This window comes from Chroicocephalus ridibundus, chromosome 1, assembly GCF_963924245.1.
Source record: "Chroicocephalus ridibundus chromosome 1, bChrRid1.1, whole genome shotgun sequence".
Lineage (NCBI taxonomy): Eukaryota > Metazoa > Chordata > Aves > Charadriiformes > Laridae > Chroicocephalus > Chroicocephalus ridibundus.
This window is the reverse complement of record NC_086284.1, coordinates 104,117,091-104,144,859: the sequence shown is the minus strand read 5'-3', so window position 1 is coordinate 104,144,859 and position 27,769 is coordinate 104,117,091. Positions and strand designations below refer to the sequence as shown.

Sequence of the window (27,769 nt, the reverse complement as noted above, 5' to 3'; positions counted from 1 at the left end):
CTGCTGGTCTGGAGCTCCATTAGTAGCGTGCATACCTACTGAAACTGCAGTTAAGTTTTGTAGTGTCATATATATATACTGTTAGAAGAAAAGCAAAGTTGGAGATGGTAGCCGATGGTTTGAACCTACGGCTTTTCTCCTCCCTGAACTACAGCCAGGGAGAGAGTGAGGGAATGACTCATCACAAGCATCCTTCCCAGTGAGGCAGCAGGGAGCGTGAATAAACATGATTTCCAAAACCAAGTCCAGTTACTGTTGTTTTATTAGCCCAGCCCAGCCCCACCACAGGGAGACCGGCTGTACAGCAGAGCAAGGCTGAAGCGGGCTGTCAGAGCCGATGGATTACTGTTGACCAGCTTTTGTGAAGGGGCCACCTTTTTTGATAGAGGCACCTGTCAAAGGTGGCACCTGACAGAGGCACGCCAATAGAGAATAGTTGTTTCCAACCTGTTTCCTGCATTCTCTAGCTTTATTACCCCCAAGTGTTTGAAAAATTTCGTAATTGAAAATCCAAACTCTGACACCTCCTAGTCAAGTACTTTCCTTATTTTCCAGTGTTGAAACCTTTGAATCTGCTACCTTGCGGCTTCAGTATTAGATGGCAGTCAAAATTCTGGATGTAGAAAAACGGTTGAAAAGCTTTGCCATTTGAGGTAGTGATTCTGAACGAATTCGACAGTACACAATGCACACTTACGTTAATATATTGAAATAGAGTCAACCAGCACACCTATCATTTCCTTTAGGAATTCCTTCCTAAAGGAATAAAGTTTACCAAGTTGCACTGCAACAGCTCCTTGACAGACCAGTTTATTGAAACAACTTTTAAAAGCAGATATTTCTGAATACTCCATCAATCCCAACAGTTCGGAAAAACAATTGTTCAGTGTCCAAATGAAGTGTGCATGTTACAAATTGTACATTTTTTATATACTCATCTATACCACATGACATGAGCATAAAATACAATGATTTCCAATGTTACTCAGTATGCCAATTTATTGCTGCAGTTCCCCCCAAAAGTAGAGCACACCTGGAAATAGCTCTCAATCCAAGGCTATTACGGCTGTTCTCACGCCTTGGACCCTAAGATCAAGTCGCTAGTGTTTCAATGTAAATCACCAGATATTTAAAGCGTTTTCTTTTAATTTTAGATGTAAATAAAATGCTCTTTTGCAAGACTATTCTTAGACGGTATTTAGTGGGAAGTGTAACATCTCAATATTAACTACAATATAAATACTTCAAATCATAGGATACAAAATTTTCTTCACCTTCATTTTCCTTGACATCTTTAGCCATACCAATCAGAAGAAACGGGTTCTATGTATGAAGTTACAAAAAGAAAAAAGAGAAAAAAGAAAAAAACAGTGAATTTAACCAACTTCTGCAAGGAACGAGGGTCCAGAGTTCACGGGTAAACTCTTACTCCTACAAAATGAAAGGTGTTTGGGGCTCAGGAAGTGCTGTCATGTATACTTGTGCAATAATCACAAGTTCTCATTGTATGCCTGTATTAAAAATAAAAATAAAATTAAGCATTGATTTGTGTTTTCCTTTCTGTTTTAGGAACAGTCTTAAGAGTTCCATATTCTGAAGGCAAAAAATTTTTTAGCTATTCCAATCTGAGTGCAACAGAGCTGCTTTTTAAAGGTCAGGTTCCATTTGAAAATCTCTCTATTCTTTAGCTCAAATGATACTCACATATTTAAATGTTTTGCCAGCCCTTTTGACCAATAATATGATCATTTTATTGTCAAAATAAGTATTTTTTAGCAAATGAAAAGCTTATTCCAACAGTACAAGATCTCTATATCCAGTGTGAAAGCAACATGGTGGTATAAATATACGCATACGTTGTATTACACATAATATATTATACACATTCCAGTTAACCATGGAACAATTAACAGGAGTAGATGACTACTAATCATGGGTACAAAGTATTTTTGTAAACAAGATTTTGAGAACCTTTAAGGAAAATCTGATTTCTGGAAATATGACAATCTTGGGATTCTGTTTTTGTTTTCAAAGCAGTCAATTTTTTTTTTTCTTTTAAGGATGCTGTATATAAGAATGCACTTTGTATTAAAACAAAGATCAATACTTTACAGTTTAAGAAACTTTACATATGTACATAAATTACACATCAGGAATGGTTTTAAAGCTCAAAATGACTTGTCGGAAAAGTCTATTTTCCTTCTATTAAAATCTTTAACTCTTTTACGTTGTGATCATTCGCAACTGTCACAGCATGATCCAGTGCTCGGATACTTGCTAGAAGCTTTATGATCTGCTTTATATGCTCCCTAGAAACGAGAAAGGAGAAGTCAGTGCAGGAACGGAACACTTACGTGCACGTATTAATATTTCAACAGAAGACTACATTATGAATCCATATAGCAAATCAGTTTCAGATAATTTCACGTCATCTCTCCTCCATTTGCTTAGTCTGATAAAACAAGTTGGTTATCAGCTTTGTAGTGAAATTGAAAAATTTATTTTGGGAGTAGGAATTAATCATACATTATGGTTTAATACTAGATGCGGTATAATCTCAAGAAAAAGTCTTGGACGACTTACGGTACTGTGCAATGAGTCACAGCTCTCTTGGTAACTAATGTGTAAGCCAAGAAGAAAAATAAAATCAAGGCAGCAAGTATGCTTTAATGCATGCCTTAAAAAGGTATAAGGCTTGCCACCAATGAATTGCATTACAATTCAGGTCAATCTAGGAAGCTTAGAGTGAACAAACTGCTAGGAGACTGTACTTCCTCAGCCATCCAGAACAATTTTCGTATCTTGCTAGGAGGATGGACATGAAATTTAGACCAATCTCACAAATACCAGAAGTTCAAGATTAATCTTAAAAATGAACCTAGCTGATCCATAAAAAAGCATCCAACATTTGAAAAACTAGCACCAACAGACACAGGTAAAGATACACTTCCCTCTCAGCAGAAATTAACGCATTTTTGTTTCAAACAACTGTACCAGGTTTCATATGAAAAGACATGGCATTCTTCAGTTATAAAGAGTAGTATTTCTGCTGCAGACTTATTTTATCTGCTTAATGGGGGCAATGGATCTTTTTAAATGCTGGGAAAAAGCAGGAGGACAGAAGATAGAAATTAAATTAGAACTCACTATGAAAAAAAAGGATTAATTGGATGGTTCTTTTCCAATACAAAGTTTTACCAGGTTATCATTTCATCTGGTAAAGAAAGTTCTTTCAAATTTAGAAACAGGCTACTAAAAGAGAGAAAGTTTGATCTCTACTGGATTCTCTCTCAACTCCCTCATTTCAATTCCAGCATCATGCTGAGCTAGGCGTTTTGGTTTCAGAGAAGTAACGTCTACTTTGAATGTGGATCATGGGGAAATTTAAATTGGTATGTGACATTGCTATTATACTTTGGACACAAAGTTCTGAGCCATAACCTGAGAGTGGATAAAAAGTTGTTTAGCACAACCCAGCGTGGCACAAAGCCTGGTGTTCTCTTAAAATGAGATGATTCATATCCCGCAGTCAAAAGTGACTCTAAAGACAGGAAAGTGTCTAACAACCAACATGGTAAATGTAAAAAATATTGATACCAGAAAAGAACCCAAAACTCTTAACTGAGATTTTTCTGCTATTGTTTAAAGGAAATTTCTGTCTCTGTGTTTCAGTGCTATGCATAAGATCAAAAAGAGAGAAGGATCTAATCCCCTGGAGAGCCTCAATAATTGAAGAGTAACTCAACAATGGCTCAAGCAAGTTCAACTATCAAGAATGACTAATGCCGGCAGCAAGGGTTCGCCTTTCCAAGTTTCAGGTTTGCTGGAACAACTGAACTATTGACCTGGAAATCTCTCCTTCTTATGCAACAGCACAGGAGTAAACAATCTTCCGGTCTTGTTATATTCCCCTGTATGAGTGCAACATTTTGGTTTTTAAGTTTATCGTTGCTTAAAATGATGCGCCCATAGCACTGCAGGTTACTTGGCCAGCAGTAACATTTATGCATCTAATCCAAACTTTTAACTATGCTGGTTAGCAGATACAAGTAAAATGACTCTTCGATCTAGGGGAAAACAGGTTCATCTAGTCGGTTGTGTAAATAAAGCTAGAACTTTTGTACTGTATACAAAAGCACAATTTGTAATTTAGAAGTCATTATGCAGGAATTTGCCACAGGCTCACAAGGTGGAACAGTCCAAACCCAGTAACAACAAAATTTGCCAGAATCGGGGCCACTAAGCAGTAGCGCAAAATGCATTGCAAATGTTGAAGATTTCCAGCAGTTGCTGTTTTCAGACACCTTAAAAAATCTCCTCATACCATAATATTTTTTGGAGATATTTACCTATGTTTGCATGCATAAGCAAAATAACACAGAGCACAAGAATTGCAGTGCAAGAATTGCATTAACTCCAGTTACCTTGCATTTCTCTTCTCTACATCAGAGCAACCAATGCTGTTTCTATAAATTGTATCAGCCAGATGAACAAGGTATCTACAGAAGTTTTCTAATTGAGAAATCGTCTTGTCTCCTTTTAGATTAGCGAACCACTGTTTAGGAAAGCAAGCAATTACCTAGACATAACAGGAAAAAGAAAGTTAAACAAAACGTAACAAAATTTTAAAAGTTATCTAACATGATTTGCACAGTCTGCCAGGGAAGATTGCAGTGACAAGGTCCAACTGAGTGAAACTGTGGGCAAAGAGATCCAAAATTCAAGCAGTAAAACACTGAAACCTACACCATACCTAAACTATCTATAGGTATGAGCCAGAGAAGCTCCTTTCTTTAGTTTGCGTATTAAAAAAAGAAATCTAATTTTTTTCACTGACATTACAATATTGATATATCAAAGCCAAGATTTTATAGGTAACCTCAAGTTTTAACTACATTTTTCCTTAACTCACAAATTTCATGTGATTTTAAATAATGTTTGATTTTACTTACACTTTGAGCTTTCTTAATGCTGTCCTCTCCATACTCAGAGTTTTGAAAAGCCATAAGAATATATCTATTTAGCAGACCATCTATTGACAGCTCCTGGAGAGTTTTATTTGAAAGGATTCCATACCACTGGAGAAAGTTTCCTAATAACTGAAAATACAACACAGGGAAAATAAGTATTTAAAAGTCTACTGAAACCAGGAAGTTCATCAAACACTCTACAGCCTCTTCAAATGCAACAGCATGGCCAAGGTAAGCAGTGGAAATATGCCTTCTATTAGTTTCAAAACTATTCAGAATCCATGAAGTACCAGCTTAGTGTGTTACGAATTCTCGTACAACCACCCCCACCACAACTTTGCTCATGTTTTGCACAAGAAATCAGAAAAAAGAATTAAAGTTTTAAGCCGGCTTGTTCTCAGAATTTGATGTCAATGTCAAGCCAAGTCAGACCTGGCATATGCCACACAGGGACAAACTCACAGCCCGCTTGTCAATGAAATCCCCAGCTACGCTGTCAGCATACCCTTGTTTCCAAGGCACGGTGACACAAGAGACACAGAGAGTGTCACGGGGGAGTGCTGGCTAAGCCAGCAGTACAGTTGTTATTCCCCACCAGCGTATGGCCTGTGGGGAATTGCTGCCACCCTCGTACAAATGAACGCAGCCAGCAGCCTACTGTTGAGGCAGACCATCAGGAAACAGTAAACGAGGGCCTGCCTCCCAGCTTCTATTTCTGCTCGTCTGTGATGCTATAACTGACTCACTAGCGCAAGAGAGCTGTATTTTTAATGCTTCCCTAAAATAAAACAGTGGTAACAGCATGCATAGCTCTAAACTGCCCAGGCTCTTACAGATACTGGCAGAAGCAGGCAATCTCGCTTTTAAAAGAGACACAAGCCCTAAACAAGCAATCCGTTTCACTTTTAACAACAGTAGTTTAATAAACGAGCTTTGTGCATTTTTTGCTCTAGACAGCATTTAAGACGTTGACTTTTATTTCAAAGTGAAAGGATTCAGTGCCAAGTATTTTAAGTAAGTGAAGTGATTGCAAACCTATTCAGAATACAGTCTCCCTCACTGCTGCAATTTAAATAAAAAATTCCAGATAAGAGTTCTGTTTGCACGATCATGGAGATCAGCAGCCCAATTGACGTGGGTCTCATACTTTACTTTCCTGTTTAGTTGGGAGTTAGTTTTCTTCATAGCCTTTTACTGGAGATAAACTACATCACTCATAGCTTCTCAGACCATTGCAAACTCTACATGGCACACTCCACACCGAGAGATTTTTTCTGTCACGCTCTTTATCGTTTCAATTAAACTAAGATTACAAATGCTCTTATACTTTACAAATAGCAGTGAGCTTTCCGAAAGGGGCCAAGTTATTTTCATGAAGATTCTCACACTACATGTATTAAAAAAACCACCACAAAACAAGCTCCCTCATTCCACATAAATGAAATAAAAGCATCGTATTTTATTCTGACAAGAACAATGACATTAAAAAATACAGATTGAGTATGCTAAGTAAACCCACAATGTCCAAGTTAAAATGATGGTGCTTTCACTTGGCCATCTTTTGAAGAGGGCACAGTGCATTATCAAAGACTAAGAATCCTAATTTAAAGTTCTTTCAACTAAAGTTAAAGCAATTTCCATGTAATTTTTCACAAATGTGAAGAAGATTTTATTGCTACACTGTCTAGACCAAAGTTTTACCGGATGTATTTACTGACTTACCTTAACAGAGGACCAAAACTGACGTTGGAAAAACAAATATGGACCAGAGTTCTTGTTTTCTAAGATGCTGGAAAGTAAGAGATTTCTTTAATGAGCAACCAAGACCACCTCTGTCTGGAGTTTGCTGGCTTCCTCCTTCCCACACACAGTTCATTTTTATAAATATTCCCTTCCATCCTGCACGTGTCTGCTCAATCCTCACAGCATGCTAATGAAAGATCTCCTGTATCCAGCCAGTGAACAATACTGGGAAAAAACCCCCCCGTCAACTACGGACAGAAGACACCAACTTGCTAATAAAGGTCTAACACCATGGTTGAAAGCAAACTTACTTTTTTGGGTATAAGGGCATGAATACATCATCATCTAGCGTTCTCCTCATTCTGAGCAATAATGCCTTTAAAAGCATCTGAAACGGAAAAATTTTGTTTTGAAAAGTGTCCAAAACACTGATTAGTACTTAACCACTCAGAAATTGATTTTCAAAGCAACAAAGAACATCTGTGACCCTAATAGTAAAAGGCATACATACTCCAGTACACATATAAATAAAGTCTTGAAGGAGACTTAATTAACAGAGCTGAAATTTGATACTTTCAATAAAAACTGAAGGCAATGGAATTACTTCATCATTAAGCTTAGCTACACAATTAGCTACTGTGAAGTCAGGGCTTTTGTCACTTTTAATATTCTGCTAACTTCCCCATACACATGCACTTTGGCCTATCTCCCATTATTCTAAAGGCAAGGCATACATTGCATTAGCTTCGGCACCTGAACTCATGACATCCGTATTGACAGAAGGTAAGTAAAACAATCACATTTCAAGGCAATGCACTTGAAAAGGTTACAAAGATCTAAAAAAGAAAAGCCTGAATATTTGTAGCTGACCCTTAAAGCAAAACTGCAGACCAACAAGTCTTAGTACATTTGGGAACTCTTTATCTCTAGCACCTATTTTGGGGACACTTCACTGAGTTCCTCCTCCTAACTTATCACTGTACTTGACTCTGTAACTAGCTGCAGAGCATCAAATAATTGTTAAATTCTCTTTCTTGCTCCTCACTAAGCATGTTGTGTTCTCCAATGTAGTGTATTAAAAACATTCACATTCCTTAACTTATCCAAGATAAATTTAAGAACAAACAACTTACTTGTGTATTTTTGTTCTCTGCATTTACCACCGAAGGATATCCATCTACTAATTTCTGTACAATTGCTACCATTCTAGATGTTTGTGTTGTAGAAAAAGGATCCCATATATTTTCAGAAATCACTGTTAAGAGATTAAAGAATTACTCCACTTTCCAAATACTCAAATACAGGTACTAAGTAGTCAGACAGTAATTCACGAAACAGTAAGATCTGAAAGCACAAGCAAGCACCAGCTTCCACACTCACATACACAACTTTTCCCCCCTTTTCTTTCTAAGGCTATACCTGTTAATTTAGGAAGAACAACTCTCTCTACAATGGTAGGTAATAGTGAAATATCAGCATCATCTTTCACTTGCTCCTGTTCTTCACAGCCATAAAACAGCAATGATTCAAACCACAACATAGTCTCAAAATCTCGACACTTGCCCTAATAAAAAAAGAATTGAGGTTAGATTCCTAAACAAAGATTTGAAGTCAACACACTTAAAAAAAAGCATTATATAAGCAAGCGTGATACACTCACAAACCAGAACAAAACTACTTTAAAACAGTCTACCAAGTGTGCTAAGCAGGCAGGGTAAGCATCAATTGAGCACAATAACAACTCAAAAATCTAGTCCTTTTTGTCTATGTGTCAGGTACTCAGCCTCACTGGAAATAATAAAAAAAACCCAATATATTGTGACTCGAGACCAAATAGTCTCTTAACCTCGCACAAGGATAGGCAAGTTACTTCACCTCCTGCTTTGGCTCCCCTACTTCTGAAGCAGTGATATACTACTTCCTTCAGAAACACAGGCAAGCTTGATTCCTGAGAAATGGAGAAAATGTTCTGCCTCTTTGCCTGGACACTACTAATCCTGCCATCACAGTTGGATTAGTGTATATATGGACAACTCAACCCAACTAAAACCTGGGAGAGGATGGGGAACAAGGTCAATTTTCCATAAATCAGCCAAATGAACCAATGTATTCTACAACCACACAATCACTAGATCTAATGAAAGCTAAAATGATGCTTTTTTTGGCAGCTGTTGCCCTACGGATTTTTAACTTCTTATCACACCTAAGCCAAATAAAACCCCACAGATTAGGGTCAAAGTGAGAAGTATAGTTCATTTGTGCTGCATAATAAAAAAATCAAGTTTTCTGGATGAAAAAATCTCCTTTTACGAATGCTTTATAAGCATTCTGTTAAGTTAGAAAAATTAACAGGACCAGTAACACAAAGTAGTGAAAAAGATTAGATTTGAGAATTCTGTACCATGTCTCCAACTAATCTGAGTTTTGTTTTGCCAGCCTGGGAACTCACATAGAAACAGCATGGGGAAAGGGAGAATTTACAAAAACAGTTTTAAATTTATTGAGGACAGCTTTCATAAATTTTCCATCATTTATTCAAATTTAATACTCTGAATGCCCTCCAGAGCTTGACTCTTCCTTCCCTTCCTCTGCAATCAGAGCAGAGGCAACAGAAGATCTCCTTTGACAAATATCCTCTTAGTAGTCAAGACAAAAAAAAACACTTCTGAAAAATGGAGAGATTCAGTCATTTCTGAGACAGGCTGACACATCTGCAGAACGTGCTGTAGCTTAGCTAAGTTTTGAAATGGGAGAAGACATTCTGCTTTATTAGCCTAGTTTCCTAAAAAAACAAGCTTATGCAATTGCACTTACTCCGTGCCTTGACCCACTCCCATTCCCCAGTAAAAGCCAACATGGCAGAAAAAAAAGCTAACTTCCTATCAGAACCGTGAAAATAAGCACCTGACTGCAGCAGAAACACCTTCCAAGAGCTTTCACTGGTACGAAGAACAGTGGGAGTCAAAAGCTACCTGAACTGTTTGTCCTGCTGGCTACTCGTGTCAGCACACATATGCAGCCTGGACAATGAACATGTGCCAGGAATACTGGGCTGCAACAACGCTGTCCTGCTTTTCCCATGTTCCCTACCTAGAAACTGGGCAATGAGTACTATGAGGAAGACTTGGAAATCGACAACCAGAGTTCTACAGGGTACGACGGCGTAGGTGAGAGAAAGATATATAATGCAGAGACATAGGTTGTAAATCAAAATAAAAACAAGCTTCTTAGCTCCACTTCTGAAGAAACAACATCTCTAGAATCACAATTTTCTCTTATGTATTTTAAAACCTAAATGTGTTATTTAAGAAGCTGTTTGGCCTTTTGGTCTACTAATCACGATTTTCTCTTATGTATTTTAAAACCTAAATGCGTGATTTAAGAAGCTGTTTGACTTTTTGGTCTACACCACCCACTGAGAAGGTACTGGCATGGGCTGAATTGAACTTCAGCCTGCTGACAACACAGAGGACAACGGTCCAGACTCCTGCACAGAAAAGCTTCACTCCAATAGAGGTGCCCATTTTAAACTTCATACCTAGAATACGCATTAATGAGAAGCATACATCAAAGGCGCAATTCACTTTGCTCTGCAGAAGAGCAAAAGAATTACTATGCAGAAGCTTACATAGAAGATACTTGCACAGGACCTTACCTCCAAAGGAGTCCAGATAAGCAGCTGAAGTCTGATCAAAGGGTTAAACAGCTTTGGTAAACAGAGACCAATATAAGCATCTTTATAAGAAGCAAAATACTTTGAGCGCCAAGCTTCAAACTGTGACTTAATACAATCAATTGAGTAAAAGCTTTCCAGAACATCTTCAAAAACTTTGCTGGATTCTTTCAATATACGATCTGGTGGGGGAGGAAAATAGTAGTAAATTAATCACCCGTAATACCTCTTTCAAGAGGGACTTTGATGCTCACTGGCCTAAGCTAACTCCTATGAACACAACCAAAAAAGCATCACCTTTAAAAGTTCTCTTACTTCTGCCTCAAATATATGAAGCAATAAAAAACATGAGTACTCTCTAATATACTGTTTTATCATAGGTCTTGCTTTAAACATTTCATACAATGATTTTCAGTTACCAGACATTGGACTGGTGATGAACTGGGCCGTACTCATAAAGGTAAGAGAATACTGCGGATCTAACTTCAAAGCTGACTTTGCTCTGCATGGGAGTTTGGAACAGCTGATCTCCGGGTCCCTTCCAAGCCAAATTATTTTGCAACTGTGCTCAACCAAGTGCAAGTACAGAAGGGCATCTCAAATCAGCCATACGAATCTGCCTTTCAGACAGAGCGGGTTCTGGCAGACACCATACTAAACTGCTGAACATAACATGCTGTGAGCACCGGGCAACCGCTACAATCCCTCAGCACCTTCCTTAGGTTTTTTTTGTATTTACAGTACCAATATTCTATGCAGTCCAAAACTTCTCTCTATATTATTTTCCTTTCATCTTTTCTACTTCCCAGGATTAGTTTCATTTTAATCAGTCTTTTTTGCCACAGCCACAGTTTTAAATGTTCAGTTACAGCAGTAACCTGCACACAACTAACATAACTAGTACACACAGCAGGTAGAGACAGAGCTGATGGAACATGAGATTATGTCATATAAACATATGACTTTTCACACTGGGGTCAAGAAGAGATGCTACAAATAAAGTTAGCAGGTCTAAACTGCATCCCTCTGTTCCATATAGCTCACTGCTGATTCTGGACTAACATGAGAGCTACGAAGGATTAAAAAAAAAAAAAAGCTTTAGAAATTCTATGCTTACTCAGAAACTGCTGAAACTCCTACAAAACGCTTTTGTACACATAAAAGTGCCAAGTTACAAAGAGCAATTCAGCCACACTGAATTTTTAATCTAAATCATTTAACTTCGCAAAGTTAGCAAAATAATGTTTGAATTAAATTAAAAAAAGTCTCACTAAGGTGGGGTATTTAGTTTGCTGCAAGCTGCACAACAGGTTGGCGTAAGAGACATTGAGGATCCATCAAGGAACAGTTTCTAAACTTTCTCCAAAATACAATCAAATATACAGACAGGGCTGCACTTGGATCAATTTTTTTTTTCTGCCAAATGTTCTATATTTTGTTACATAAAGCTTCAGTAGCTTTTCTAACCTCGCTCCATGTTGAAGTTCGTAATATCCGTTGAAGTTTCCTCATCATCGCTGGAAAGGCCTTCAAGGTGATCTGCCATCTTCCCAGTTTGCTCTCTTGCTTGTCTACGACGAGCTCTGAAAACAATCGGCACTATAAAAACAGCTATTACTTCCCCCTACCCCGCCACCCAGCCAAAAAAAGAACTGCCTAAGCTTGTCGTGATTTTTAAAGTAAGGAAATCCAGGTTGAAAAAAAACTTCCACTATGTCACAACCTCAAACAATCCACTATATCGCTGCCTCAAACAATGGAAGAAAGAGAAACCAGCAGAGACGGAATGGATTTGCTATGCTTTCTTTTAGTGATGTTTACATCAGTATCGCGTAATGGTGCCTTGTTTTGTACACTTGCACGCTGAGTTGGGATATATAAGAATACTCCTGCCCAGCATACCAGCTAAAGTGTTTTCTTTCCTCTGCAGGAAAGGAGCAACCACTGCTACTTACGTTAGTACATCACACAGGACAACTGTATTCTGCAAGCAGGCAAAGACTCCTAATGGACAAGAAATCTCAGTACTCTACCTTCTAGCTTCTCTTTCTGCAGTCCGACGCTTTACTTGCTCTTGATAGATCACTCTGTCTCGTCCAAAAGATTCAAGATTTGGTGCCATCAGTGCTTTATCTGTAAAATTACATTGAAGAAAATTAAAATGCTTATCTAAGATTTATATAAACGTGTTGTAGGCAGTTTCGTAAGAGCCTTTTACCTACTTTAAACTAAGTGTAACTTGAACTAGAAAGTCGAAGTTTTCAAAAAGATGCACCCAGAAGCCTGAATTTACAGGTGTAGAGGTTAAAAGAGGAAGTAGAGGAGTTTGGAAAAATCTCCACTTAAACATCAAATAGTTTTCACAATACTTCTCTCTTGTCCCTCTCACAACAGTGTCCAACTGTATAAAAGTCAACAGCTTTAATAGAAATTGCTTGAATTGAATGTTTCCAGACAAAAAGTGCTCCTTATATAAACACGTTCACCATTATCTTTTGAAAAGAAAATGAACAGAAAGAAAGGCAGAGAAGAGTGACCGGAGCAGGAATATATGATATTTCAGAGTTCTAGTCATAGTGCTTTCTAAGTTTCTATGCTCTAGATTGTCTAAAGTTTAAAACGCATCAAAATCTACAGGAAAATAAATCAGCTCCCCTTCTTTTTTTAAGTTGTGATTCATCATAGATGTTCCCGATTATAGAAAACACCACAGCTAACCAGTGAAGCTGACCAGCCACCAGCAGGCAGACCCAAGAATGTTTCCAGTTCATCTTTTTCAGGTAAATTTTTTAAAAGTGGACTGAATGTTAGCCAGCGCTCAAGTCCACCCACTAAAATATAAACATGGAAGATTCAACAAAAGCCTACCTAAATTTTGGAAGTAAATTTACATGATCTAACTAAAACTTTTTACAAATCCATCAATGAAAAAATTAATGATGTTCGATGTCAGTATTCCAATTCTATATCAGAACTACCAAGAGCCTTAACATACAGATGAAGCCATCATTTATCCAATTTTTTAAAATGTTACTCAAAGCTGAGCTACTTGTCTATATGTAGAAATTAAGTAAAAGTTGTCAGACAAATTCATCCCTTTAGTGTTCTGAAATGGTGGGAGGAAAAGCAGATTGTCTACGCCTGCAACACACACCAAATCAAAGGCTGGCATCAATTCCTAGTTTCTGTGACAATTTGAGGGACAGAACTGAACTATTTCTAGACAGAGTGAAATTCACCCTTAAGACTCCCAGATACTAAATAAGATCTCTTTAAAACCCAGCTTTGACGATGACAACTATTCCCATCCCACCATTAAACTCCAGTCTAAAAGATTCCAATTTAAGCTTCTTTTAGGAAATATGTTTCTAGTACACTAGGTTTCTAGTTCTCATAACAGCATTTTTATGGTAAAACTGTAAGGCCTACATGTGATGTCTGGGGCTCGAAATAAAGTCCTGAAGGGAGCATGTATGCTAAACACACTGTAAAGGGATGGCCAACTCTGATGTCCTAATGCTTTATCACACTCAGTAAGTTCTATCTAATGGTATTAATAAAACTTCATCTCTGAACACACTGTGACAGAATAGGAAATGGCTTTTATTATAGGATTTTAGGTCAGCAATAGAACAGACAAGACAGCCATTTTTAAAAATGGGAAGCTCTCCGAAGTAGAAGGACAACTGCTATTAATAAGATAATTTACCCATTGTAACATGCTGAATAAAGCCTCCTCCAAGGAACGTATACTTCCGTCCAAGTTAACGTTTGTACTTTTGTAGAGTTTTACATACTGAAGAGTAATCACCAGAAGAAAACTCTTCAACGAGAATCCCCCATCCACACACTCACAGTAAGCAGCAGGTATTTTAACTGGCTAATTTTAATCTTTATTTCATATAGGGTCACTTTGTATTAGTCTGAATTTTAACAATGGCATCAGCCTCTTCCAGTTCCTTAGCTTTACCAGTTAAGGGTCTGAAATGAAATATGTATGCTGCCTACAAATTAAAGCATTAGACAGAAGTCAACTCTAGCCCAGTGCTTCAAAGCTTTGTACAGAGTTAACTGTAGATGTTATAGGAAATTTATAGATTCAAGGAGGTTAAAAACAAAAAAAAGAAAAAAGTCCTGACATAAGAGGAAAATTGGGAGTCACATACTACCACTACTACCACTGCCACCGTGTGTACATTTTCAGTGCTAGGAAAGAGAAAATATAGTTAAGAGCAACAGAAGAGAGAGATGAAGTCATGAGTTAGAGTGGCTTTGAGTTTAAAACAAAATAGATTAGAGAGCTTTTAATCTAAACTTCCTTCTACCAATCTCAAGAGTAAGGATAAACTTTAAGACAGTCATACTTTAAACATTTACATTTAAATTAAGCCATACTAAGTAAACAAGGTTGTTTAATGAATAATAAAAACCTTCAAGATGGACTGACTTGAATGGCTTGAAAACTCCGAAGATTCATCTTTAATATCATCTTGTCGTCTTTGGACAAGGCGGGAAGCTCGCTGTTTGTACAGCTGGTGCATTGCGGATTCAAGCTCGTTAATCAGAGGCACCTGCAAAAATATAACACACTACGTAATATCAAATTCTTCAGGTGCTTAGTTTCTGGGGTACCATACTATTCCGAAGCATAATTCTGTCATTCTACTTCTAGCACCACAAACTGTTTCCTTTTACCCATTTGTTTCATTTTGACCAGTACATATTTCAACTTGAAGAAGCAGCATGCATTTAACAACGTTGACAGCTTTCAACTGTAGCAATAGCGTTCTGAAAATAACTTCTGTTGATTGAATGAGTCTACTCAGTAAGACAACCATTTTAGAGCGTGAAATGTTATTTCAAGTACTCTTCTCTACCAAGTGTGTTACATATTGTGTTACAGTGCTTAGAATTCACAGACCTCGCTGTTTCCTCCCTATTTTTAAACAAGAACATAGTAGTACTCTACATTTCATTGAGAAAATAACCTGACTGTATACAGTGAAAAAACAAAGCATGAACCTAACCTCATGAAGCCAGCAGGTATTGTTTTGCTATAACTCTTATTAACATATGCTGAAATATTATTACTGAAATGCAATAAAACAGTGCATAAGCACGCTATGCCAACAACTCTAGACTATCATTAGAATTAAAATTGTACAATATATGTAAGTTATGCATTAAATATAACCTTTGAACAATACAGACTTAAGTTGGATCAGACCTGCCACTATTTTTTTTTTTTTGTAAAGTGGATGAAATTTTCAGTGGCAACTATAACAAAAATAGATGATATTGTAACAGCTATGAATTTCCTGACCTTAAAGAGCTCACTAATTCACTGCTCACTTTAAAGTTAAAATTAGATTATTATAAATATTCAAATGCAAACCAGAACTTTTCACAATGTCTTAATTTGGAAAGGCAAGTCCTTTTGGTATAAACACTTAAGCCATAACCTCCTTACCTCCGAGACATATGCTTAGTCCACAGTCTTCCAGCCTTTTAGCTCAAATATTTCACTGCTGCCTACCGTCCAGGATTAAGGGTTTTTTCAAAACAAAAGATAAAATCAGAGCTTGTTTCCTGATGTAATTTAGAATGTGACTCAGCAGCTATTAAAGAATCTCCTCCAGTACAATATAAGATCATGAGATTATAGCTAACGGGCCATTTCAGCTATCTGAAAATGACACACAGATAGATGGTCTTCAAGGTTCCTTCCAACTCTAACCATTCTATGAATCTATGAGATATTAAAAGGAAAGACATACTAACTCTGTGGTATAAACTGGGCTACAGGGATTAAAATGAAAGCAACTCTGCACCAACTCAAAATATGAACAACTTTCTTTTGGAGAAAACAGAGTAGCGAGAAATAGGAGGAAGGAATATCCCAGCGCTGGAAGTGTATATTTCGAATTTAAAACAATCTTGAAAACAGAAATAATAACTAAAAGATACTAGTTTTACTGCAGTTTACCATATAAAATATAGCTTCTTCTCTTAAGTGTGTAAAGGGAATTCTAAAATTGAAAACTTAAATGAAAATTTTTTAAAGCATCCATAGAGGTTCTTCCTGTAATTGTCACGATTAAAAAAAAACAAAACAGCTATGTATTCAGATACATGAATTCACTCAAAATATTTCCTATTTAAAACACAAGAGACTTGAAGCCATTATTCTTCTATAATCAATACTGTGGTTCATGAATGACTAACAAATTCACTGACTACTATAAAGTTACAGTTCATTTATTGTGTTTTGTTTAGTCAATACCTTATATTCAATGTTTTGGGGTTTTTTTCCTTCGCTTTCACTGTGAACAGTGTAAGAGGAAAAGTGGAAAGCTCTCTGAACATTTAGATGACAAGGATAATTTTAACCTACAGTCCTCCTCTCTGACACTCACAGTGCATTTTGATAATTCGCTTTTGCAGGTAAAAATAACAGTTCACCTAACTGTGCTGTCAAAGATAGGCTTGGAACAATTTAATCTTTCTGTATCCCTTGCATATTCCTACATTCAAATTGTACAGACATCGTTACTACTTTCTAGCCTTCTCAGAAGGCATAATTTTTACAGTAATTACTTGTGATGGATGTCATACAAGCACCTTCCACTCCATTGGTTTTATCATTTATGGGGGGAAAAAAAAAAATCATAGAGAATTTCTCATTTCTATTGCATGTTTCTAAAATTTGCATAATAGCTGCCTTATTATACTCTCCACTGCACCGTACCAATAGGTAGAGTGCTTCTAACACTACAAACAAAATGATTTTGCGTGATTGGGGGTCACAAAGGGTTGAGCATGGTGAATAGGTGCAGAAGTAAGATGGTAGGGGGAAGAGAGCCTAATTCATTATGGTATTTTCTGGTCTCCAAAACTAAGACAATAGACATACAAGAAAACTCTAGGGAATGGATTCTTTTGGAGTGGACAAGTGCTTCTTCAACAAACCACTTTCTCATGCAGATCAGTACCAATGTGAGTTTGACTAATAACCATGACTAGTCCTAATAAAATAAAGAGAAAGCATCAAAGCATCCTATTTGAAAGGATAGCGAGGGACCTAGCTTTACACATATTTACGATATGTCTTCATATATGTATGTGTGTGCACATATATATACACACACACACACAATATTGTTATTACACATACGGATACACATTTTATATGCTTACGTATATTGTAACAACTATGTACATTATATATTATAAAGACACACACATTTTAAATACAAAATACTCAGGGCCAAAGGTTCTAGAAAAAAAGCTGAAAGTAATTTATATCTACATTCAAAAAATAAGAAGAATTTACTGTCCTGCTGCATTTCCTTATTTCATGTAAATAAAAACTGATACTGATTTTATTGCTTTATTTTGTTTGCTCCCCCATCTCCTTTTTACAAAACCATGTGGTGTCCTGTGGACTGCTGTTTTTGAACTTGATAGTACTTTGATAGTACAGATTATCTGGCCAAAGAACTGAGGATTATACAGGACTTCATAATAAATGTAATGCTCCTGTTAAAGTGATCATGTCACCTCCTAATTTTGCAACTCGTTGTACATACAGGTACTGCAGCAGCCTCCAACTGAAAACAGCAAAACTGTGAATGCCCTTAAGAAGCATGAGATGATAAAAACCACATCTTAAAAGTTCAATGGACTGTAATGGCAGGTGGAGTATGGGAAGGGTGGGAAGGGGAAGGAAGGTATCAAGGTATAGAATCCTTAAAAGACCAACTACCAGGAAAGCAAAGGTATATTGTAAGAAAGCAACTTTAACAAGGCTGTTTGGTAAATTATCAGCGGCTAATTTGCTGTATAACAGCTGGAATTGATTTATTTACTAGTATAGCTAGATAGGTCAATAACCTTCCTATGAACTGAACTCATTACACTGTTAGTTAACAGGAAACTCTCCTAGTTTATACAAAATCTGGGAGACTATAGGACCTGATTTATACTCAGAAAGGTACATTCTAGAACAATTCACTTAAAGAAAATATTTGAACAAGACAGCATGGCCTATCAAAGAGAACCTCCAGACATGACTTATAGTTATCACAAAAAGAAATTTAACAAGAGGTGTTTTGAATGCGAATGCTAAATAGAGATACAGGTATTTAATTTGTCTTCTGAAATACAGATTTATCACAGAGAAAGAATGTAAAAAGTTATCTTCAAGTAAGAATTTAGGCATCTGGGCAACCAGCACAGACAGCACTGAAAAGGAAAGTACCTTTACTACCCCTCAATAGCTAACGCCAATACAGACTCAGGAATACTGCTTCTTCAGTAAACAACATCTATTGTAAATAATCAATTAGCTGTGTGAATTAACTGGTCCACACTTCCTGGGTTTGCTGACGACACAATTATTCTCCCACTTACAGGACTGAAGATGGGACTCTCCCAATATCACTAATGTTGAACAATTAATGTCTAACCGATTAGCAACCAGAATGCTTTAATATTTCTCCCCCACACCTAGCAAGCTAGGTAAGCAATAGCTTCAAATAGTCAACTAATTCTGACAGCTAATGTACTAAGAAGATACTATACTATTGTATTAAAGTCAGAAGACACTGAAGAAATAGCCTATGTACTGCTAACTGAATTTTATAGCTCCTTTGTGTGTTATGTATGTATCTATCTATATCTCTAAATAACTATATTTACAACAAATTAAGTAATTAAAGCATAATTAATAACATAAGAAAGAAAGACCAAGTTTTCAACTTAGACATACACGTAAGTACCACATTACATGAAAGAAGTATATTTTTAAGTTTGTGTGTCTTCAGACAGCTACACTAGTTTTAAAACTTTCCTCCTTCGGTCACTAGAAGAATACCAAATATGTGAAACTGCCTGGCAGGAGGAAGTTTACCCTCACACAAAATACAAGCCTCTGTTACTGTGTTCACAAAGCATTCCAGAAACTAGCAATGTTGTAATTCAGCCCTTATTTTTGTTAACCTGATATCCAACACAAGTAAAAAGCAGCATCTGAGTAAAGCTGAAATGCCAGAGTATCTGCCAAAATCCTAAAGACATATAATCTAAAAGTGTTTTTAGGTGATCTAAAGTCAGTGATCTCTTACACTGTGAAACAGAGGTTTTTGATAACCAACTTAAGATGATGAAGTTATCTTTTCAACCTTCGAATAACCAAACCTTTAGAAGAATATGTTCTCAGGGGACTTTTTTCGGAAACAGAGGGAGGGGAGATGTGGTGTCTGGCATGTACTAGGAGTCCCTATTTTTCTTTTTTTTTTTCTTTTTTTTTTTTTTTTTTTTTTTTTTTTAAAAAGATGAACATGTTTGCATCCTTACCTTTTCACTGAAACACTCAAGCAAGTCTTGGACATACCCTCGCATTTCTTGCAAAAACTTATACTGTTCACCAATACCCCCAGAAGACCCTTCTAATCTTTCAATTGCCTTGGTAGAGTCCTCTCGGCTTTGCTGATGTTTCTCATATTGCTGCCGATTAGCTTTGTGCAATTCTTTCATAGAGTCCAACCTGAAGGGCAACGGATAAATAGCAAATTTATATCCAAAAGTCTATGTATTTCAGACTGTTGAGAAATTATACAGACAGTGCAAGTACCAAGTCTATATATGGGAAATACTGCAAAGACATATTCTCTAACTTTCATTTGACGGTTTCTCCCCTCTCTACATAAACAGCAAGGCTAATGGTTTAAATTAATTTGCTAGACTACGGTGAGTGCATTGCGTTGGCCACTCCTACTGATTTTTACAGGAGCTGATAGCACTTAGAATAGTACAAGGCTGGCCCTAAAACAAAACTGGGAGGAAGGGTTTCGGTGGGGGCAGGGTGGGGAAACTATAGTTTATACAAAGCAGTCTTATTCCTCTACTAACTTGATTCACTGTCAAAGGCTGTAACCCTACAAGGGGCATACAAACCAATTTTGAAGACATGTAAAGTGCAAGTTGTTCATTACAAATGATTTCTCACTGCAATTGGGTTATTCATTCAGTAGGACCTTTTGCGTACCTGACAAGCAGATTACAGTGTTTAAAGCAAAAAAACCCTATATAAACTAAAATTCTTTATCTACTGAAGGGGGAAAAAAATCTGATTCACAGTTTAAATTAATGCGACTTGACAAGCTAAACACCTCACTGGCCTTTCAATTCTTGACTATAAGACTATGCAGTGTCCAGAAGACGCAACTCAGACCTGTCTTCAACAAGATCAATGGCCTCATATTTAAAGCTTCACTTCCAGAGAAGCAATCCAAGGAGATTTTTCGAACAAAGTGTCAATGTCATCTTCACTTTGAGCTTTTTTTGTTTGCCTTTTTTTTTTTTGATGTGCCAGTCAGTACTTTTCCAGCGATGAAACTCTGTGTTTGCTCACCGAGACTAAAAGACGCCTGAGGAACAGAAAGCTAGGGAACAGGTCTTTAAGTCTAAAAAGATGGTCTGTCCTACCTGTCTTTAAGCTGTTTCTTTACCAAATCAATAGTAACAGGAGTCATCTCATTACTGGGAGTTTTGAAAGGAACTGTATTATCTGTTTTTTGAGACTTGGTTTCCGATGATCCATATGCAGCGTAAGTGTATGGAATGCCATATGATGAACCATAAGATAGTGTCTGGTAAGTGTTCTGGTAGTACAGATTATTCACTTCAGCAGGCTGACTTGGTTGAACCTAATGGAAGAGAAAATGCAATTGTACTATATTAGACTTTAAAGAAAGGAGAAACTTATTCTCTTTCACATCTCAAATGTTATAAAGTGAAAAATGTAGGCAGGTATATTTACAAAATGTAATTATCAAGTGGACTTAAGTGTAGAACTCCCAACACCTTAGGTGGAAGAAACAAATTCCCTCAGAAGCACTTTCTTAAATGGACAAACTCTTAGTATCATTATGATTTTAAATATTTATTCTTATAACAGTTATTAAATGACAATTTTAACCAGCCTATAGCTCCTACGATAACCAAGTGTTTGTGACTACACTAAATTGTGCTAAGACTATTTACTAGAATTTCATGGGTTCTTAGAGTCAGTGTGATTTTGCTGAAATGTTTTTTTAAAAAAAACCAACGAACTATCCCCTTCAACTGACTGGCAACTTCACTACGAATGCACAGACAACACATGGTACAACCTGCTACAAATTCAAACTCCATGCTGCAACACAAGATACAGAAACAGCCAAGAAACACACATTGTTTACACAGACTCTACAAACCCAATGATAAACAAGAACAGAGGTCTCTTCAAAGTGGCATTATTTTAGCTCTGTTTTAGGCTGCAAATAAATGCTGGTTAACACCACCACAAACAATCAGTATCTACCCAGAATAGAGAGACGAATGAAACGGATACCACTGGATACTTAAAATCTGACCTCTCATTTCTATTTAAAGACTATCAGAAGTTACATGCTGAACTTCTCAGATGAAACAGCCTTCTGTAAACTATTCAAGTTTGTAATAGATATAGCCAATATAAGCAGAAACAAACCAGAAAGAGTTCACAACAAAATACATGCCTGAGGTATGTTGATTCCTTTCCGTATCTGTTCTTGCTCCCATCTACTGAGTTCTTCATCTTGCTCCCCTGCCACCAGTGCTTCATCATCGCTTCCCTCAATACCTTAATATGAGTAAAACAGACAAGCAACAAAAAGGAGAAGATAATGTATTCATAGTAAGAGGCTGAGAGACCACGCTTCAGTGGGAACATCTCAGTGCATCCTCCTTTCCTCTTCATAAGGAATTAAGGACGCTAGCCTGTGAATTATTATCACAGAGGTTCCACTTAAAAATCCAATGGGTAAATTTGCAACTAACTGCTGGTAAAACCCTCTAACGTTGAAATCCTATATATATAACTAATTGCCCTTTTCCAAAAGGTTATTTTACCTGCTTGTCAGCAAGAAACCAAAGAACTAATGTTTTTCTTTTCATAACTATGTACTTCCTCAAAAACAAAGTACAGGAACAATAGTAATTGATCCTCCATGTAAGTTTCTATCAGATTCAGTTGAGTTGTGTGCTTCCAAGCACAGGAACATAGTTTGTGCTCAAAATTTTATACACAGATTCCACTATGCAGTACTTTTCCTTAGAAATGGAATATAACTCCATATTCATGCCTGTTTAAAAAATGTGTTGTTTAAAAATGGTGAATGGGAGCACTTGCAGTGAAAACAGTGTGAACGTTTATCAGCTGTCTTTCTAAAAAGGTTTTACCTATTTCCTCAGCAATCTTTTGCCTTTGGGATTTTTCCTTCACTGCAAAAACTATCCTCCTCTTCTCGTCATCATCTTCATCATCACTGGCATCATTTTCATCTTCTCGAACAAGGCGGCCTTTACCTGGTTCACTGTCAACGGGGGTAAAGTCTCCAAGTTCACGAGCCATTTGACGCTTTTTCCTAGCGGCATGAATAAAAGCAGCATCTGGAATTTCTCCTAGAGATAGATGTTTGCACCGTTAAACAACCACTTCAACAATACAGGTATTATGACTTATTACTCATCGCTGCCACCCTACCAAACCATCTTTGCAAATAGAAAAAAACATGAGAGGAAAAAAAAATACATACTCACAGAAACATTTGCAAGCAACTTATAAGCTACACATGCAAACTTTCTGACCAAAACCCCTCAAAGTTGGGATCCTTCCCAAAATGTCTGGCTCCACTTCCAACAACTCACGTGCCATAAGAGCAGGAGCCTGACATTCCTATGGGAAATATTCATAAAGAAGAGGAAGCCCTTTACAGAGCTGACTATTGTAAAGGGAGGAGAAAACTAGGTTCTTGACTGTGTCACTTCCTGTCCTGATATCAATCTCAACTCTTTTTTGTTCCCTCAAAATAAGAACACTGGCCATTTTGACAGGGATGACAGCTCAGAGATGAAGAGCACACCAAATCGGACAAAGCTAATATGAGAAGACTGTACAATCAAGGGGAGACAAGAAAAGCAGACCTAATTAAAAAATCTAAAGTCCCTAGCACAAAATTAATGCAACTTAAATAAGTCATATAAAGAATGGTCCACCAAAATCAATTTTTGAAACGTAAATAATTTTTATCACTGCTTTGATTAGGCGTGGTTCAATTTATACTTGACATGAGATACTCTATTCAAGGCAGCAATATCTTTGGAGATGCAATAACGTACATATCTCACCATTTTGCAATTAACCCTAAAAAGAAAAATGATTTGGGAGTCAACTAAGAAATTCTTTTTCCCTTGAAATATGTCCAAGTCTGCGGACCCAGGACATCCATCTTCTATTTGGAGAGCAGGCTACCACAAGTTAGCTAACAACTGATAAACTAGTTTCAAAAATACTTTCTCAGACTGAATTGTTTGTCTTCGGGGCCCGACTAGAACCTCATTAGACAAAATGAAACAGGAAAAACATCTGAGATACCTTGCAGACCTGTAATTGAGAAATTCTAACTAAAGACAGAATTTTAATTGAAAGCAGTTAAAATTAACGTAAAGTCACTTTTTCCAAACCTAAATTTTCTTACAGTTTGTCATCACTTTGAGAGATAAATTCTTGCTTTTGACATCAAGATGAAGCATTCTGTAGTAAAACGTTTTCTTGTAAAATTCAACAGCCCTGGCAAACAGCAGTTTCCTGAATTGTCAGATGCTGGATATACTGCTGGAAAATGTTTCCTAAACTCTCAAATACATTAGTCTGCTGTAATTGCTGCATAAAGCATTTGTTAGCATATCAGATGTATTACAATAACCAACCTGGGCGGAGAACATTCAGTGATGACAGAGCACTTGAAAAAGCCCCCCCAGCTTTTGGTTTTTCTTCTTCCTTCTCACTTTCAACTTCCATTTCTTCTTCACCATGCTCACTGTTCGCAGTCCCATCTTCTTGACCTATATCCTTAATCTGTCCTGTCTTTTCTAGTGGTGGTTCGACTGGTAAGACAACAAAGCCCACATTTTACTCTTTTTATAAAGACCACTCAGAAATATTTTTTTTAAGGTAAAAGTAAAAATGCCCCATACCACTGCATAGGCAACTTAAAGATTCTAATAAGATAGAATTTGTGGGTTTTTTAAATGCAGACAAAGCCTTTTTAAAATCTTTAAGATTTTTAAAAGACTAATTTAATTAACTTAAGGGCAATTTTCTGCATGGGACCACGTTCAACTCTCATGCACTTCAGCTATACCATTGCAATCTCTCAGCTTGTGCTCATAGCTTTGTAGGTTATTACACAAAAACCTAACTGGAAAAGGAATCATTACACTTTGAATGAAGCAATGAGCTTCCCAAAAACCAACAGCAGAAGTAGAATGAAACTGAAATCCCAGGCTCTATTCCAAGCTCTAGAGTACTGTACGTCGTTAAAAGATCCTTCTGCTCCAACGCTTTCGTCCTGTCATCTTAATCATCAAGTCTGCTCTAAGGTCCAAGTCCTGAAACAGGCAGCTATTGAATAACACTTAATAACAAAGAACACCACACTGCTCACCCCCAAAATCTTCCTTTTCAAGAAGATGCATTACAAGGACACATCCTGTCAGATAAGCACCAGACACAGTTCTAAACTAATTTAATTCATTCCTAATTCAATAGGAAGAAACTCATCTGACATAAACAGCTGAAACACAGAAACTACTGAGGTCTACTGACAACCGAATACGTCTCTGAGAAGTTTCATCCTTCTACATTCACTTTCACATGACAGAGAATCAAAGAACTCTCTACTAGCTTCAGAACGGCATTTGTGAGGTTCAAATGAACACATTTAATGGATACTTGACTTCAGTTCTAAATGCTAAATCCTCTAAAAAGACTAACAATTAATTTTGAAAACAACTAGTTTGCATTTAAAACACTTAATCTTTGCCATTACAAAAGTTACTGTTAGTTTTGCAGTTACCATCTGTTGGAGAATTGACCTCTGTTCTAACTTTTGATTTTTCAAGATCTTCTTTGTATTCTTTCTTCAATTGTTTTACAATCTTTTTGCTGTAACTTGATTTCTTCACTTTAAAAACTTCTTCGGTTTCTTTAAAAGAGAAGTTGGGAAACATTTCATTAGACCTGCCAAGAAGTATACTTACCTATTAAATCTCTTAATTTTGTACCTAGAATTTAACACTAACAACATAACTTAATTCAACTTTACATTTCAACTGTTGCAACAAAACCAGTCCCATAGGCTTTCATGTGGATTCATGTCTATCTTGTTTTTTTGCGCTCATTTTCAAGTGTATTCATCCCACTCACAGCAGGGTCGCAGAAAAACAAAGCAGAAGTTACACAAAAACGTACCCACATGGCCTGATCTTATTTGACTGTAGTAATTTTTTTTTTTAACAAACAAAGGAAAACCACCCGATCCTTCACTGTGACTATGCATTTGGAAGAAAACAACAAGAAGCCCCAATGTTTTGGGTCAACAGTCTTTTCACAGCCACACATATACACAACTGGTTTTGACTGTATTACCAGTTCAAATGCCTGCAGCACTACAACCTACCAAAAGCTGTGCAATAAGTTAAAGAACTAAACAGCACAGAAAAAAAATAAAATCAAAGTTTGATGTAGGAAATGCACGAGTGTTTGGGGTTTTTTGTTGTTGTTTGTTTAAGTCTTTAGTGTAATTCCATGTTTCTGGTATTTCTGTCAAGATTTCAAATCACTAGTCTTAGAATCCAAGTTCCAGTGATTACAAGAGAATTCCTTCTAAGACAATTCAAAATACATACTAATTCTCCTGCTGACAAAAGATAACACAAAAATAAGCTCCTCATTTTGTTCACCCTAAACTTCTAGGATGCAGTGAACTCTGGAGTTTGAGGAGTGTTTTTTCATAATTTTTAATACATAATAACTATTATTCATAATTAGATTATCTGAGTGTGAATGGACCAATTAATGAGTCCTGGATTAATTCTGCTGGAGTCCAGCAGAACTATTATCTGAAACACTGCACAAACGCACTATGCCATTTTCCCAAAAGCTAAGGCCCAGAAACCTCTCAACCACTTTTTCCGCTATTTGTGAAGCTTCATCTAATAAACCTTGTGGATGGCCAGATGAACTAACTCTGAAAAAAAAAAAACCAACCCCAAACCACCAGTAGCTTCACATGGAGTTTGCTAGGACAACAGGCAGTCCAACGTCACCTGTGAACACCAGCCACCTCAGATGAAGGCCAATTCCACGCAAAGCCGCAGGGAAGATGCCCCTCGACCAGCACAGCGGGTTCTGGGGGGTATCAGGGGGGCTGCACAGGGGCTGGGCCCGGTGCCTCACAGACCCTGGTCAGGCTGAAGCCTGCGCGCTGACCCAGCTGCAGCCAGGGCGACACGGGTGGAAGAGCCGGGCACCAGCAACGCAGAGGCAGAAATCTACCCCGTTAAACCGGAATGAAACCCGCGGGACACCACCCCCCGCTGCCGGGAGCACCCGAAGGAGCCGGGTCGGGCCCAGGGACCAAGGCGGCTGCCGATGGGGCGTTCCCTGCCCGGGTCCCCTCTCACCGCCCCGGTCTCTAACGCGACCCATCACCCTCATGCCACACCGGGCAAACCGACTGCCTTAAAACAAAAAAATAAAGCAAGGCTCCCGGCTCTCTTCGGGACGACAGGCAGAGGCCCGGTGCAGGCCCACAGGCTCCCGGTCCCTCCCAGCCCTGCAGGCAGCGAGGCGAAGGCAGTCCCGTCCCCGCCGTGTCCCCCCCCCCCCCCCCGTCTTCTCCTCACCCTCCTCCTCGTCCTGGAAGCTGAGCAGGCTGGCCCGCGGCACCTCTTTGTTCTCCCGCGGCCGCTTCTTCTCCTTGGGCCGCCCGGCCGCCGGCAGCCCGTTGCCCTGCTGCTGCTGCGGCGCCGGCGGCGGGGGGGGCAGGAGGGCGGTCGCCGGCAGAGCCCCCAGGCCTGCCCTGTCGCCTCCCACCAAGCCCAGCCCTAAGCCCAGAGCCGCGCCGTAGCCGGCGGCGCAGGCGAAGGCAGCGGGGCTGCCGGGCAGGGCGAGGGGCACGCAGCCGGCGGGCAGCGGCAGGAGCCCGGAGCCCGCCGCCAGCGCCATGGAGGCCTCGCCGGGCCCTTCCCCCCCGGCTGCCGGCGCCGCCGGCTCCTGAGGAGGCTCTTCGTCCCGCTCCTCGTCCTCCTCCTCCGAGTCGTTCCGCTTCCGTACGTTCACCCTCCGCGCCTTGCGGAACATCCCGCCAACGGACACAGACAACGAAAACAACCAGCCGTCGCGCCGCGCCGCTCCGGCCCCGGCGCCGCCCGCTCCCGCCAGCCCGCGCCGCGGCCCAGGCCCGGCTCCCCGAGCATGATCGCCGCCGCGCCCGCCGCCACAGCGCCCCCTACC

General features: G+C 38.4%; 1 protein-coding gene across 2 annotated transcripts; it reads right to left on the bottom strand.

Moving 5' to 3' along the window:
• Positions 1–794: 794 nt before the first annotated feature.
• Positions 795–27,758, bottom strand: PAXBP1 (PAX3 and PAX7 binding protein 1). Of its 2 annotated transcripts, none has more exons than XM_063346455.1 (18): positions 27,160–27,758; positions 25,329–25,457; positions 24,181–24,357; positions 22,651–22,872; positions 21,948–22,051; positions 20,875–21,095; positions 19,744–19,933; positions 14,834–14,957; positions 12,420–12,519; positions 11,854–11,969; positions 10,369–10,568; positions 8,133–8,277; positions 7,847–7,968; positions 7,025–7,101; positions 6,693–6,759; positions 4,953–5,099; positions 4,425–4,579; positions 795–2,309 (listed from the first exon to the last, which is right to left on the bottom strand). In XM_063346455.1, the coding sequence occupies exons 1-18, from the start codon at positions 27,614–27,616 to the stop codon at positions 2,192–2,194; spliced, it is 2,871 nt and encodes a 956-aa protein (XP_063202525.1). In that variant the 5' UTR covers positions 27,617–27,758; the 3' UTR covers positions 795–2,191. The 2 variants fall into 2 exon arrangements, with proteins under 2 accessions (XP_063202525.1, XP_063202532.1); XM_063346462.1 differs by having other exon boundaries at positions 22,777–22,872.
• Positions 27,759–27,769: the final 11 nt, after the last annotated feature.